Source organism: Akanthomyces muscarius, chromosome 1 (genome assembly GCF_028009165.1).
Source record: "Akanthomyces muscarius strain Ve6 chromosome 1, whole genome shotgun sequence".
NCBI classification, from domain to species: domain Eukaryota; kingdom Fungi; phylum Ascomycota; class Sordariomycetes; order Hypocreales; family Cordycipitaceae; genus Akanthomyces; species Akanthomyces muscarius.
The window spans coordinates 3,606,832-3,622,148 of NC_079241.1; the positions used below are offsets into that span (position 1 = coordinate 3,606,832).

At 52.9% G+C, this 15,317-nt stretch overlaps 6 protein-coding genes across 7 annotated transcripts; all 6 read right to left on the reverse strand.

The window, feature by feature from the left end:
• Positions 1-41: 41 nt before the first annotated feature.
• Positions 42-3,269, reverse strand: LMH87_006204 (uncharacterized protein; the record flags this gene model as incomplete). Its single annotated transcript, XM_056204054.1, has 4 exons — positions 42-250; positions 302-2,599; positions 2,655-2,851; positions 2,941-3,269. The coding sequence occupies 4 exons, from the start codon at positions 3,267-3,269 to the stop codon at positions 42-44; spliced, it is 3,033 nt and encodes a 1,010-aa protein (XP_056059448.1).
• Positions 3,270-5,034: 1,765 nt separating this feature from the next.
• LMH87_006205 (uncharacterized protein) lies at positions 5,035-5,662 on the reverse strand (the record flags this gene model as incomplete). The annotated part of the gene is made up of 4 exons (XM_056204055.1): positions 5,035-5,096; positions 5,157-5,231; positions 5,340-5,526; positions 5,609-5,662. 4 exons carry the CDS (start codon positions 5,660-5,662, stop codon positions 5,035-5,037), a joined length of 378 nt encoding a protein of 125 aa, XP_056059449.1.
• Positions 5,663-6,173: 511 nt separating this feature from the next.
• LMH87_006206 (uncharacterized protein) lies at positions 6,174-7,199 on the reverse strand (the record flags this gene model as incomplete). Its single annotated transcript, XM_056204056.1, has 5 exons — positions 6,174-6,205; positions 6,266-6,295; positions 6,379-6,450; positions 6,518-6,710; positions 6,777-7,199. The coding sequence occupies 5 exons, from the start codon at positions 7,197-7,199 to the stop codon at positions 6,174-6,176; spliced, it is 750 nt and encodes a 249-aa protein (XP_056059450.1).
• Positions 7,200-7,505: 306 nt separating this feature from the next.
• On the reverse strand, positions 7,506-10,105 carry LMH87_006207 (uncharacterized protein; the record flags this gene model as incomplete). The annotated part of the gene is made up of 4 exons (XM_056204057.1): positions 7,506-8,748; positions 9,046-9,085; positions 9,140-9,958; positions 10,018-10,105. The coding sequence occupies 4 exons, from the start codon at positions 10,103-10,105 to the stop codon at positions 7,506-7,508; spliced, it is 2,190 nt and encodes a 729-aa protein (XP_056059451.1).
• Positions 10,106-11,063: 958 nt separating this feature from the next.
• On the reverse strand, positions 11,064-11,705 carry LMH87_006208 (uncharacterized protein; the record flags this gene model as incomplete). The annotated part of the gene is made up of 2 exons (XM_056204058.1): positions 11,064-11,363; positions 11,436-11,705. 2 exons carry the CDS (start codon positions 11,703-11,705, stop codon positions 11,064-11,066), a joined length of 570 nt encoding a protein of 189 aa, XP_056059452.1.
• Positions 11,706-12,978: 1,273 nt separating this feature from the next.
• On the reverse strand, positions 12,979-15,313 carry LMH87_006209 (uncharacterized protein; the record flags this gene model as incomplete). 2 transcript variants are annotated; one of them, XM_056204059.1, is made up of 8 exons in its annotated part: positions 12,979-13,044; positions 13,099-13,240; positions 13,294-13,503; positions 13,554-13,854; positions 13,913-14,346; positions 14,627-14,786; positions 14,852-14,965; positions 15,301-15,313. In XM_056204059.1, 8 exons carry the CDS (start codon positions 15,311-15,313, stop codon positions 12,979-12,981), a joined length of 1,440 nt encoding a protein of 479 aa, XP_056059454.1. The 2 variants fall into 2 exon arrangements, with proteins under 2 accessions (XP_056059454.1, XP_056059453.1); XM_056204060.1 differs by lacking the exons at positions 14,627-14,786; positions 14,852-14,965; positions 15,301-15,313 and adding an exon at positions 14,430-14,442 and having other exon boundaries at positions 13,913-13,938; positions 14,265-14,346.
• Positions 15,314-15,317: the final 4 nt, after the last annotated feature.

Sequence of the window (15,317 nt, forward strand, 5' to 3'; positions counted from 1 at the left end):
TAAAACAAGCACTATACAGTCTCGAAACATCGAGTCTTGGTCTATTCCATCTCAGCATCTTCGACCGGCAGAGGCACTCCATCTGTTGCCTCTCCGTTCATAACTTCGGTGCCTTCGTATGTTACGCGGCGCCAGCCGCAGGGCTCTGAGTTGTCCTTGATCCACTCCATCGTTGGGAAGTAGTGGTCATTCTTCTTCATGGTAATGACCCACGGCACGCAGTCGAAAGTGACGGCCTTGAGACGGAAGTCTGGATTTTGTCAGCATATCATATGAATCCGCATAAAGGGACTCAGCTTACATGTGTTGTCTGGAATCTTGCGAGTCGCCGCAATGAAAGCCTCCAGGTCCGGAGTCGGTTCACCATTGACGTGGGTGATGAAGTTGGTAGGGGCCACACCATACTGATACGCAGGAGACCCGCGAATGCGGCTGGAGACATAGACCTCGCTGTGCAGTTTGCTGATCTGTTGGCGCACGGCCTGGTGAGGGCGATGCAATATGGCACCGCAGAATGAAACGGCATGATCGGTCTCCATGTCTTCCGCAGGAACAGTTGGAAGCTGCAGGTGAACCTCTTCATTCTCGCGAACAATCACAGCATCGAGCGCGGTATTGGAATACATGATGTCGAAGTCCGTGATGGTCGTGCAAATCTTACCGTTCAAGGTGAGGATGATGTCGCCCTCAAGGAGAGACACTGGTTGCGTGCCACGCTCAAAGGTGCGCTTGCTAACCATGAATAGCTGATGATGCGAGCGGTTGGCTTGTGTGACCTTCTTGATCCATTCGTCAGAGACACCCATGACGGCGGCCTGGGACATCTGGATGGAGCGGAACTCAACAGACAAGAGGCGCAGTTGCGGCGTCTCGCCGCTCTGGATGGTTGAAATCACTGGCAGAAGAGTGGGGGTGCCCAAACCAAGATAATACTCTTCATCGCGTTGGCTGCACGAGGATCTCTCGCCAAGGTACGACAGCCAGAGAGCCTGGACAGTTCCATCAGGGGCAACAAGGACACCACTGTTGCAAGAGGAGCCCAGGTTGCTGTCAATGGTAATGGCATCGACATTGATGGCGCGGTAACGCGGAGCAGCAGAGTTGGCCGGAATAGCGACGGCAGTAATTTCAGTCACCGTGGTGGAGCCGTGTACGACGCGGCCAATTCTGTTGTATCCCAAAAAGTAGGTCTTGGCACCCTGTGTCAAGGGCACACTGCTGAGGCGAGCGCTTACAACGGGCGCGTCCACAAGGGAGGGGTCGTACTTGACAATGGTGTAATTTTGCAGGGGGTGGAGGAAGACAACCTTGCCCTCAACAATGATGGAATCGGCGATTGTGATGGTGATGTCGCACAAATCATACGGCACAACGGCTCTGGAAATGAGGACAAGGCCCTTTTCAGCATCAATAATGAGACCCATGCCCCACCTGCGGTTCTTGGGGAAGCCATCAAGTTTCACTGGCATGGTGCAGTTGATATGGACAAAGCTGCGGATAAGCTTCGCGATGCTGGGGTCGGGCATGTGATCCAGCTCGATGAAGGAGGCCGAGCGTCGGACCGGTGCCACGGGGGGCAGAGGGTCACCGAGGTCAGTGAAATCCCATACACCTGTAACGTCGTTTCGGACAGCCAGCTTCATCTTGGCAGACCAATGACGATCCACGTAGATGACGGTTGTGTTGAGAGTGTGGAGGTCGCGAAGGTGCTTGTACTTGACGACAACCCGCGCCTTGTCGGGGATTCTCTTCATGACTTCGATAAAGGTGTTGAGATCCGGGACCTTTTTGTTGTCGACAGACTGGATGATCCAACCGTTGTCGGTGTTGTCAAAGCGGAAAGACCCGGCGGATTCGCAAACGTAGACTCCCTTGACAGCAACCGCGTAGAGTCGAGCCTGTTGGTAGGAGATGTCGTGGAAGCTGGCGCCGGCGACCGAGACGAAGCGATCCGGGGTAATCTTGTGGAGGTCGCCGACCTCGATTTCCACTTCGATATCCTGGCCGCCCCTTTGCAGCTGAAGCTTGATAGGCTTGCCCACGCTGGAGTCGAGAATGTCGTCGAGCCGGAGGAATTGGGTGATTAGCTGGCCGTTGGCCTTGATGAGAACATCTCCTTCTTCGACCTTTGTGTGGGAAGGACCATCAGGAAGCACAATCTCGGCCACTAGCATGTTGGTCTCGTCGGGGAACTCTTTACGAATGGCAGCCTCCCAGTGAGGGGTGAGCCCAAGACGGCGACATTCATCAAAAGGTTTGAGTAAGAATTGGCACTGAATATCTCCTCGTGTGACGGGCTTTCCCTGCTGGATGCACTGTAGCGCGCGCAGTGGCCGGTCGAGCGGCAGGAAGTAATCGGTCGAGGCTCCGTCGGATCTGCCACCAGCCTGGAGCGCGACAGCAGTGCCATCTTTGCAGACGACAGGACTGCCAGACGAGCCACCACTGGCTGCCGCGTTGGCCTGGTAGTAGCATGTGTTGAAATCGCTGTATCCTTCTCCGTACTCGGGTGCATTACGGTCCAGACGACTGATGACTCCAGACAGAATACTGAGCTTTTCACCTGCATCGTTACCCACGACGCGAATCTCGACACCCACTATTGACCCGAATTAGCTGCACATTCGCTAAAAGTAATCAGGCACCTTGCCTACCTTTTGCTTGATCGGGGGTTAGGTCCAGGCCATCCACGTGCATGTACTTGATTGCTTTGGGATCGTAGCGTAGAATACCGAAGTCGTGCACTGGATCGCGGTATACGGGGTAGCAGTCGACCTCTTCGTGATTATCAAAGACGCAGTGACCCCAGAAAGGCCCTGCGCCAACGACGTGGCGGTTGGTCATGATGTATCTGCGTACTAACGGTCAGCGTGTTGTGGGTTAACAAGGGGGCAGGGCTCAGAAGAGGAGCAGCGCAACCAACAGAGCAACAATTCTTACCCTCTCTCGGAGTCGACGACAAAGCCCGTGGCCTCACTGGTCAAGGCGGGATCCGTGTCAAAGGAGCAGGTCTGACAGAAGCGGATAGCGACAACGTTGCGGACAACCTTTTGGATCGTGTCCTGCCACTCGCCCAAGCTGGCGGGCGTGCCAATATACATGTCGGCTTCATCGATGAGGTCAGACTCGTCGTCATAGTGCACTACATCGCCGTCCGGTGTGTTGTCGTCTTCGGAATAATCGCCGTTGGGGACTCTCTTTGCAGCGGGCGCGAGATCTGGGGACCCGGAGGATTTTCTCTTGGCCCCTGCCGCAGCGTGGCCGTTCATCTTGGAAAGGGTTGCTGGCTCTGGCTACAGAGCGAAAGGAAATGTGTGAAAGCCTTCGTGCTTGCTTCTGAGAAAGTCTCAGCTATTTGCGACGCGTTGTTTGGTCGTGGCAAGCTGCTGCGGGCGTCGGGCAAAGCACGAGGGAAACAGGTGCCTGGGCAGGTATTGGAGCTTCGCTCGCCGCAGTGTCGTTCGTTGGCGGCGCAAAAGGGCCAAGGGCAGTCGAGAGCAGGCAGAGGGATGAGACAGCGGATGCGAGGTTGGCACAGTTGGATGAAGAGACGAAAAAGATTGTGGATGGCAGCGAGAGCCCATGTGATGTGGCCTGGTTGAGTCTGGGGATAAAAAACGATGCAACTTTGGACGCTGGAGGGTGGATCACCAGTCCACACCAGCCAGGTCTTGCCCGCGCTAGCGTTGGATTTTTCGGGGCGGGCCAGCGCCTTGTACCAATACCTTGTTAGTGAAATGGGCAAATGGGCTGGCTACCTGTACTACGTGGTACCTGGGAAAAAGCGTATATTTATGAGAAACCTATCATTGCGTAGTCAGAATCAGGGATGCAAGTAAAATAAAATAGAGAGGGGGGGGCTGGAGAAAGGAAAGGCAGCTTTATATGAGAGCCACCTTGTTCAGCCTGCAAGTCTCCTGTAAGAGGCGGCTCCACCAGGCAGGCACCTGCTCAAGCCACTCAACTACAGCGCATTTGCAGCGTCCGCGCCGTCGCCTCAGGTACCCTTTCGTGTCGCGTCGCACATCATTGGCCTCGTCTCTCATCGGCGGTCTCTCCCGTCTTCTTGCCCCCTCACACCACCACCATGCTCCTTAGCCTGGCCCTCCCGCGATGCGCCTCTACAAACTAACCCATGCACATGCACACCTGCATATCGCAAGCTCGACGCATATCTCTCATCGATGGGTGTGCCCATGCCAAAAGACTCTCAGTGTGTGTACCCAAGTAATGTAATAGTGTAACCACCCACCTTCCGAGACCAACAAGGTGGATGAGATAAACAGGACAGCCGCATGCCTGTTCCCCCCTTCAGTATTTCCGCTTTCTGTGACACCCCGGCCAGATTCTCCTTTGTCTCAGCAATGCCCAAAAACAAAACAAAAAAACGACGCCGCTAAAATAAGCAAACCGTTCTGCATACAAGCACCGGAACCTCTTCACCGTGCTAGTGGCTGCAAGCCTCGGCGCCACATCCACCCGATGTCACTCCTCGCTGCATGGCATCCTGGTCCACGTGATGGATTAGCGAGATGTGTGCTTCGTATGCAGCAGTTCCGTCGATGATGCAACTCATGGCGGGATTGTACGAACTTGCTCGGTCTAAGGGGGAGCTCTTGAGCGAGCTATCGACATGCATGTGAGGACGACGCTCGCCATAGGTACCGGAAACGACACAGTGCTAGCAACCGAGCTCGACAGTGGTTGGCGTGTGTTTTAAAGTTTCGATGTACGCAGAATTTCAAATTTGTTGTATTATTCCCGTCGCCATAAACCCAGTCTTGCGGTTCCCCCTTTGCCGTATGGATAGAATAAGAAACAGATCCGATGTCGCGCCCTCCCTCATCACCCTGTAAACAGACGAGCACTCCGTCCTATAACCATTTCGGCGTCGCGGCCCAGTGGTCCTGATATTCAACGGAGCATTAAGCAATCCATGTATCATTTGCCATATTTCTCTCTCTTCTTTTCCCTTGCCCCAATATCTGTATCGCTGTCAAGCTCGCAGCTCGTTCTTCTTGTACCCAGCGACACTCAGTCGTCCTCGTTGGACTCCTCCTTCTTGACGGCCGAGACGGCCGAGCTTTCGGCAAGTGCTTCAACTCACGCATTATTAGCTTACGTCGTTGCGTCTGCTCAGACAAAGGTGCACTCACCAGTTCGCTTCTTTTGAGGCGTAGCCTCGGGCGTCAAGGTAGCCTCTGCCTTGCGTTTGCTGCCAGCACCTTTGCCTAGAATACGATCGTCAGCATGCTCGGCCAGACCCTTGTAGTACAAATCACAAATAAAAACAAAAGAACAGTCCGTGGTAACATCGCTCTTGGTGGTGTAAAACGTACCGCTGCCTTTGGTGGGCGTGGTGGGCTGCTGGCCAGAGGCCTTCTCCAGCTCAGCAACCTGGGTCTTGATCTTGGCCCACATGTGCTGGAGAGACTTGGGGGTGCGGCCTGGCATGTCAATCTCATCCCACTTGATACTCTGTCCGCTGCGCTGGAGCTGGGCGACGACTCGAAGAAGGAATTGAAACTGCGAGAGAGAAGGGCATATGGTTAGAGGCGCATGTGCCAGAATGATGCGACTTAGCTTGCGCGGGGGTTTGCGAGCATACCTTGGCTTCGTCGGTCCAAGCCGATGGCTTTGCTTCTGATGATGTCTTGGTCATTTTGGTTTAGTTTGGAAAGATGTCAGGGTTGGGTCGTGTTATTGACGTTGGTCAAGGAAGGATGAGTGTATAGTGTGGAAGTAGAATGGGGGAGGAGAGGTGGTAGACGCAGAAATCTGGCTGGGCCTTTTGCCTTGAGTTTAAGTAGAGATTCAAGTCTGCAGAAAGGAAAGCAAACAAGAGAAAAATAAAAGGCTGGGGGGAGGCGCAAGAACGTGGTCAGTCAAAGTGAAGTGAGTTGAGGACGTGGCAAGGTGGGGGGCGTGCACCGCTGCTCAGGAAACGCAAGTTATCGGGGGTAGTGTAAGACGAGAGGAGGAACCAATGGACTGCCCCATTCTACCGTGAATATGAGATGATAGTAGTTTATTTGGCTTGCTCCCCCGGGACTCACGCACTAATCTTTTTCGCGGCAAGTTACCATCAGCGGCCGCCATCCCCGTGTCTTATACAGCAAACCAAGATTCCCTTCCCCAGCGATTTCTCATACCCTAGCTAAATCAACCCCTTCTTATGGCGTTTCCACTGCGTATTCGCATACTTCTGCAGCCTCTGATCAGTTTTCGTCAATCTTCTCGTCTTCTTCTTCTTTCTTGACACTACCCCTCTCCTTCTTCACGGCCGCAGATCGACCTAGACACAACTATTAGAAATTTTGCCAAAAGAAAAAAAAGAAGAAGAAAATTTTGATGCACTCCGTTACTATTGCAACGTACCTCGCTTCCTGACAGGAGTTTCGGGAGTCTCGTCGTCATCCTCGTTCTTCGGTGCGTCCTTGCGCTTCGTGGCTTTTGGTTTGTCTTGTCAGCTTCCCCAAAGCAGCTCGACGGCAATCAACACAACAGAAAAACTTACCAGAGCCTCTTTTGGGAGTAGAGGTGGCACCATCGGTTTCAACATCAAGACCCTCCAGAGCGGCGATGTCCTTGCCTATTCTGGTCCACTGGTTGGTAAGGGACTTTGTGTTGCGGTTCTCCATTTTGATGGAAGCCCAATTGATCGATCGATCCTTCTTGAGATGATGAACGATGCGTAGCAAGAGCTCATACTGCAATACGGAAGGGTTTCTTAGCGATGAATCCAAACAAGAGTTCCGCAGGCCACTTGGGCATACCTTGGCTTCTTCGGTCCAGACGCTAGCCTTGCCCTTATTGGCGATCGAAACGGCACCCGGCCCAGAAGACATGGTGAGAGTTGTGTAAATGGTAGACTCTGGTGGGAGGTTTGGGAGAGCAGGTGTTGTACTGTGAAGCGGATGGCGTATTTGCAAAGTTGAGGGCAGGAATCGGGATGTTGTCTTTGTCCCCGTTGGAAAATCGATTGAAGACTTGATCAGGTGAGAGCGAAGAGAGTGATGTAGAAGAAGGTTCCGTACGAGTGAGCCGAAAAAGACTGGCGCGAGGAAGCGATCGGTCTGATGTTTTTGTATAGGGAGGGGGTCTGTTCGTAAAGCCACAGTGAAAGCAAGGTGAACAGCGATTCGGCTTCTGAGTGCAGGCACCAGCCCTTCAAGCAAACACATCAAGGCAATGCACATCACTGCAATATGGTCCTTTCATTTTAGAACGTCCCATATAAGAGGTCAACCATAATTTAATTCCAAGACGCTAGTCTAAATTGTTGCCGGCTCTGAAAGTTGCCTTCTTCACAATGCCCAAAACTCTCAACGCTGTTGCCACATCTTTACCGCTGGTCTCGCCTTGCACACAATCCATCTTTGTAAATCCCAATTTTGGCTTCAAAACAGCTGTAAGAAATCGCAATAAAAAAATGCTCGCCGCGTGCATATGTCCCCATCTTGTTGCAGAAAAAAAAGCGATGATGCTCGGTCCATTGGCTCTTTTTATTGTCCATTCTTCTTCTTCATCCTGCTTCGGAACGTCATAAACTCTCTAAACCGTTCTTCATGGTCTTCACAGGCAGCGTTCCACCGCCTGCGCACATCATTGTCCTGCTGAACACAGCTAATGTACTCTTGAATCTCATTCTCCGAGCGCGAACCCAGGAAAGCGTAGCCCTTAGACTCGCGGTCGCGCCTAATGTGCGCATTTCTGGTCGCAAAGTGGTCGACAACCTGCGTGTTGAATAGCTCCCATTCTTGTAGGTACATTCCAAAGTCGTCAAGATATTTATTCCACGAACTGTCGCTAGGTGTCACACTCTCAATGGCGACAGTCGGAGGCGGACGAGGTGCGATAGGCGGCGTGGGGAATACAAGAGGTTGAACTTTGGGAATTTGCAGTGGAACTTCGTCAGAGGCCTTGGAATCGAAAGGAAGGTTGTCCTTGAGGTCAGCAAACGATTTCAGGCCGGCCTTTTGCTGCGCAAACGGTGGCACATTCTTCAGGTCGTCAAAGCTCGCTATGAACTCTGCGCTGTCCTCGGAGCCTCCCACATGGGCCGCTGAAGGAGTTCCAAGATGGCTTGCCGGCGCAGAGTTCTCTGCTGCCGGCTGGGCATCATCTGATCGCCACTCAGGTCGAGTTGGCTCAACGTAAATGCCACGGGCAGACGCTGGTGGTCGAGGCGGAACCGCTGGAGGAGTATCTATATCCATCTCTTGGGGACTGTCTGTCGACTGACCTTCGCCCTGCGTCTTGCGCCCAGGCCATGCATATAAGACATCATCATCGCTATCATCGATAACGATAGGGTTGTTCGCATTTGACTTGGCAGGCTTAGTTTTTCTCGAATTCGTACGCGATGTCCTTGTCGGAGATGGTGCTCCAGCGGGCGCTTGCTGGGGAACGAAGGTCTGCGGGCCAAATTTATCGCTCCAGCCACCTGGGTTGAAGCCTGTCTCATGAGCTGATGGTTCTGCTGCGCCAGCCGCATCACTATAGGGGGCGTTGCTCTGCTTCGAGTTCGGCGACTCTGGGTAATATTGCTGAGCGCCGGGCTTGTCAGATGTTGGGGATCCCGCAGTAAAATTCCAGAGATTTTTCGCGAACTCTTTTGAGAATTTAGTATTAATACCATCTACATTAGTCTTGTCAAAGCTGCTTTGATGAGCCGGGCGGGGTCGTGAAGATGATCGACTGTTGTCCGAATTGTTAAAGGTATCATCGTCGACCTTGATATTGAAGCTGCGAGCGCAATCTTTGTCAGCAAACTCTCGTCTCGGTATGTTAGGGTCGTTGGATGAAAGTAATGGATTGGGGTCGTGAGCATCAACCAGGCGAGCAAGAAGATTCTGCAGCTGTTTCTCGAATTGTGGACTTTCTGGCGGTCTCGCTGGGCATCCACTAGATGCCAAGTTGTCGGGCTGGGGATTGTATACACTTGACAACGATCCGAAGTAGAATGGCGGCATTGCGTGCTTGCTTTGGGATGAAAGCGATGTGGATGTCTTGGACTGATATGTTCTGGGAGGATTTGCATACATTGATTCCGAATCTGGCTGGGCGCGAGTGCTATCAGCACCTAAGAAATTGTTAGAATGGGGCTTAAGGTACAGGGCGTAGGCTGGACACGTACTACCACTGCGATGAGCCTGTTGCTGGAAGGCTGGTTTCGCGTAAGCGCCCGCTGAGCCACTGTTCAGATCATCGGCCCGCGATCGTCTAGTAGGATCTTCTGCGGTCTCTCTCGTACTTGGGGTCCTATGGATTCCCTCGAACGGGTTGATCTTTTCTCCCCCGTGCGTGGTGTACTGCGAGCTATAGCGGGCATCTGACTGGGCCCCGTTGTCTCTAAACTGACTCAGAGGGTCTGGCATGGGAGGTCGGGGCTGCGAGCCGACTTCGTAATAACGCGGCGCCGGTTTACGGTAAGAAGGGTCGCTCTCGGTTGGCGGTGGCCGACTAGCTTGGCTCGTTTTTCGTGTACCAAATGACGCTTCGGCACGCTCTCTTCCTGTTTGCGTGCGAGGCGGAGGCGGCGGCGGCTCTGGCTTCGCCTGAGGCTTTTTGGCTTGCGACTTACGCATAGTGTCAAAAGCCTTGGCAGCGTTCTTCTTGGTTTCGGGGTCCGCCGTGGTGTATTGCTTTGCCGTGGGCGGAACACCCGCTGAGAATCTCGAGGACCATCTTTGAGCTCCACCACCTGAATTGGCCGGCTTGCCACCAGGAGGATTGCGACGCGGCGGCGGAGGGAAGTTTTGTGCCGCTTCAGACCATGGGTTGCCTTTGCGACCAGACGCTGTGGGATAACGGCTCGTTTTGCCACTGTACGATGCATCGTATTTTGCCTTTTCGGTCGCGTCTCCCAGGACTTCATGGGCACACTGAATGATCTGAAACTGGGCGTTCACTTCCTGTTCCCGTCCAGGGTTCCGGTCAGGGTGATATTTCAGGGCTGTTGTTCGGTCAGCAAAGCTGTGCCGCCTCCAGACTGGCGAGTACATTATTTCTCACCAAGTTTGCGAAATTGCTTCTTGATCTCTGTTATATCTGCGGTTGGAGGTAGCTCCAGATCCGCGTAGTAATCCCGGGTCTCGCCCATCGTTCGCCTGGCCTGCGTCGGCCGAGCAAAGGTGAAGCGTTAGGGGCCTTTGACTGGCAGCAACGTCCACATCAGGCTTTCTCTGCAGTATTCTCGGTTTGCTTGCTTGCTTATGTGTTCGTTCGTGAAACAAATCTCATAGACGAGGCAGCTCGGTCTTCGACAACAGTAGGAATCGTAGCTAGAGTTTCGCGTTGGCAAACGGGGCGCCAGGTAATATGCAAAACAAGACAGAGCGGGGTGCTTCGAGCGCAGCTGTCGTTCAGGGATAATCGAAGGTCGTGCGCGGGAAGCGTATCAGGCTCGAGGTAAGAAAATGCAGTGCAAGAATAGAAGACGGCTTCCAAGCTTGCCACTGTGCGCGTTTGCTTGTATTTGTTGAAATGCACATACGCACTGTCAGATCAGGCGTGGGGCTTGTCCCCGCGGTGACGCAGCCCGGGCCAAGCCTGGGTGAGGCGCAGCGCGGCTCAGCTCTTAGACTCAGCTAGAGGCAGGCCAAAGTTTCAGGGTTTTTTTAATAAAAAGCAGTCCTAGTGTTTGATGAAAGCATTACATGAGATCAATTTATTTAACACAGAAGTCACACGTGAGATTATTATGGTGTTAAGGCACTGCAGGCTGTCCAGTTCCAGAACAGCGGCCCAATTAACAAGTGTTGCACATGGTCAGCTAGCCAAGGCTTAGCCAGCACTCTACTATCACAAGGCTGAACTGCAAGCACAAATATTTGATTGCTATCCAGGGTTGGTTCTTACGAACTTTGCCAGAAGTTTCGCTGTCGGTATGCTCATTCTTATTAGTCAGAACGCGCCGTGCCGGCCTCCATACATAGTAAACATGCTGCATAATTGCTGTCCTAGTCCATGATCCCGCTGTACGACCAAAAGAAAAAAGAAGAAAGGAGTAAAGATAAACGTAGTTTATACAAGTCGACTGCCATCGGGAAACGATTCGATTATTGGGCTGCTGGTCCCGTCGTTTCCGTCGCCATCTTGGCTTGCATCTTCTTGCGCGCGGCCAGGATCATCTCATCTCGCCGGCGCTGCAGCGACGCCTGTCTCTCCTCGCGATTGGAGCTCCAGCCCTTGCCTTTGGCGTCGTTGCTCTTCTGCGTCTCAGCATCGAGCTTGTCCTTTAAATTGTATCGCGTGATGAGGTCGGGCTGCGAAGGCTTGTCGGCCTGCCGCGTCGGCGGCGCACCATGAGCCGAGGCACTCTGGCCAGGCGGTGGCGGGGGCTGGAAGGTTACGGGAGGCTGCGCCGATAGAACGTGGCCAGTCAGCAAACGAACGCGCGCATAACCCCAAATGTCGCGAATGGTACTCACCGCTTCCATGCGGCCGGACAGGATCCGCTCCGTCGTGCTCTGAATGTTGCCGCCGTTGCGCTGGAGGTCCCAGAGGATGCTTCGCCGGTCCGTCTGCGGAAACATCTGCTGTATCCGCTCGACGGCCGCCTCTCTCGATCGCAGAAAGGCCTCGGGCGATCGTGTCGTCGGTTGAGATGACGTGCCAGAGAAGAAGAGATAGCGAATCACAAGGCCGGCGAAAACCAGCACTCCTACAAAGTAGGGCAGGGAGATCTGTTCGTTCGCCATGCTGTCGGTCCGGGGTTGCTTTTACGGAGAAACGGAGCGTCGCAAGTGCTAAGGAAGAGCCGGGAAACGCGAAGCTAGATCGTGGGAGCAATTATCAGGGTATACCGGGTGTCAATTTGGCGTCGGTTCGACTTGTACGATGTCGCTGGGACAGGCGGGCATGGAATTGTCGGAGCTTGTGAGGCCGGTCGCCACGGCACGAGGGGATATTCCTGTCCCGCTTATTAGGTACCAGAGGCAGAGGTACAGATTACCAGTTGCCTACTACTCAGTACGTTGGAGCCAGCCGTACATGGAAGGGCGTTGGCCTGCGACCCACTTCGGCAAGGGACCAGGGGCGTTGCGTATTCTTTACCTTGGCCCATCATAAAGATAATGAGATCAACATGAGATTAATGCCGTTGAAACTATTGATTCATGGACCTTCAAAATCGACTGCTAATTACTTGTCAACCCTCGCTCCACAGTCTGCTTAGACAGAGGCGGTGGCATATCAGTAACTAGGTACCTACCTAGCCTTTGTGTAGGCACAAACTAGTTTTTAGTAGCTTTACACCGCAATGCCAACGCGCCAAGACAAGGACCCCAAAATGAGATTAAGGGCAGAAACACCACAAAAATAATCAAAAAGAAAACATACAGCAGCCGGTGTTCGCTGGTCGTCACCGACCCAACTACTAATCTGCCGGTCAGTAGCTTGACTTCAGCGGAGCAAACGGGACGCGGTATATTCTACTGCCTATGGCCGTATGTGCAAGTGGTGCGGCCTCATTCAACTTATAACCTTAGCAAAGAAAAGAATTCGAACGTCAAAACTCTACCAAGCCGGCCGTCTGTTCCAGAGTTAAGTGTAGTAGCAGTCAAAAGCAGAGACTAAGAAGCAATTCAAGCGATGGTTATTGATTCTCGTGTGTCTCTCCTCGCCAGAGCGCTTTACGAGACGCTCATTCAAGACCAGTGCGAGCGATCAAACACCAAAACCTGACATGTACGGTTTGCAAAAGCGCCAGAATCATACTGTACAGCATGTTTGCTCCTGCTACAGGTCGCAACCAGTAGAATCATAACCAGACGACGTTACTGAATCCCCATCCTGCCTAGTCCTGCCGGGACACCTGCTTGCCGTGAAATAACCCAAGTAAAGACCGATCTCGTAGCCAACATAGCTGCAAAGTAGCTAATTACCGCTTGGCCAAAAGAATCAGGTAGCGTGATCCAAACCACTAGGCCCCTGATACACTTCGCGTGTAAGTCAGAGAGTGAACTGATACATTTAAGCGCCAACAGCCCCGGGGTTTACGGCCGTTTCTAAATCACTGTAGTGCAGAGTGATTTCTCGCTGTGCAATAGAGGTCAGAACATGCTTGAAAAAGATTGTTTCCGAGCAACTTACCCTCTCCCTTTGCCAGTGGTTGGCATCCCAAACAATGTACCATCCTCTCTCATGGTTAGGGCCTAGGATCTGAGGGGCCATTTGCTCGTCCTTGGTAAGCCAAATCTGGAGTTTTCTGTGCCAGCGCCAGTTACGAGTATGCCTAGTGAAAAATGGTAAGCATATTGGTTGTATGGGCGTGGGCCGTTTGCATACAATTCTTGCGCCGCCATCTGCTGCTTGATATCAGCGGGACAGCTGTAGAATATCCAGAATAGTGTTTCCTCGTTAAAACTGGGAGTCTTCGTCTCAATGGGCTGAACGTTAGTCACGCTGTAGCAATCGGGCAGACGGAATTTGCTCGCGTGAACTGTCGGCTTTGGCAAGCTGTCGTCGAACAAAGAATAAAGCTGAGTTGAAATGGGGCTACGGCAGTTAGTACGATGCAAGGTGAACTTAAAACGGTTTCTTCTTACTCTGGCGATTGCATATCAAGCCCCAATGAATTCGGGTCTACCCCAACAGCCAGCGCGTGGTAGTCAGGATAGTTGTTCATGAGCGTTCTCAGTCCCTTCAGTCCCCATTTATCGGCATCGGGCATTCCAGCGAGAGGATCCACAGGACCCCCTTCCTGTTCTTCTTTCATCTTGTTGATGAGGCCGTCCTGGAGCGATAAACCTGGCGAGGTTTCACCATTACCAATGTTCGTAAGCTGTTTATTTGAACGATCAGCTGCTCTCGACCGGCTGTCGTCTTCCGATGGTTGCGCCGTAGTAGCTAGTGACGATGGTCAGTCAGAGACACAAAAACGATGAGCAACCTTTTCTGTCCGTACCTGGACCTCCCACCGCGGGTTGCGATCTTGGCTCATTCGCTCGGTTGTTAGCCGACAGCGCATTGAGCAAGCCGTTCCCTCTGTTGCCCACTACGCCTGACGGTGAGGCGCTTTGTGCGCTAATACCCAACGATGACATTAGGCTTGCACTCCTCTCTTCGCCATTGACAGTTCTATTTAGAGGAGGAAAGTCATCCACACTGCTTGGTGTGACCTGTGGCCCTGTTTGGGTACCGAAACGTAGAGAGCCGTGGTTCGTCGCCGATCTCGAGTTTGAGTTATAGAGCTCTTCTGGACCCGCTTGTTGGGATGATACAGGTGTTGGTTGGTTTCGTTGCACAGGCGCGCTCACATTTCGTGAACCAGCCGTCGACCACATTGATGCTTGCGAAGGATTGCCAAGTTGCGAGTTGTTCGACAAGGACGGAAATTCACTATCAAATTAAATTAGCATCAATACACCAGCCAGCTCAGAGAACATGAATGGTGTATGCAAGAGTAAAGGTTGCCGCGTTACCCTTTGACAACATCAGCGTAGGCCAGACCAGCGAGCCGGTCCGGCGATCGCCCATGAGGAATCACCATGATATGTCATACGCTTTGGCGATGATAGATCTCAAAGACAAGAATACAATATCGACACTCGAAACGACGCGGTCATTGCCGCGACGACGATGATGAAGGCAATGTGAGGGTAAAATGAAAAGAACGTACGACAAGTCGAGTGGTGCTGCTTGCTGCGATCCACCTAAGCTTTGGGCGAAGCTGACGCCTCCTCCCAGTTGCCGGTTTTGAGTTGGAAAGCCACCATTGCTGTTGTTTCCCATGGGTACGCCTCCACTAAAGGCCCATCCAGAGTTGTTGTTTCCCGACGCTGCGTGGCGGTCAGTTACTCGGTACATCACGGTTGAGGAGGCTGTCGCCAAATGTCCACCGCACCTAATTTTCCATTCGATAATCGACTCGACACAGCACGATTTTGCTGCTGCTGGGATTGCTGCTGCTGGCCTCCGAAGTTGCCTGGCATTCCTCGGAGTGTCTGCGGTACGGCACCTGTTGATTACCATGTCAGCAACGGACATGAGCTCAAGGTTCAGCTAACGAGTTTCGCAATATCGCTCTCGAATATATTGCGCGTTGCCGGATAGCGGCAACATCTACGCCTCGCGGTATTGAATGGCTATCATCTGTTCTGTCGCAGCCTCGCAGCCAACACTTCCGACCGGCACGGGGACAGGTGGCGCGGTAACTGCTGCAGCCAGCACCATACCATCGCAGCGGCGCTTGCGTCCAATTCGTGCGTCTATGCCATGCAAGGCAGGATCGGGTCGGATAGCCAGAGGCGGCCGCGTCGCAAGCACTCGAAGATGGGACGAGGCGAAACCTACCTGGTCGATTCATGATT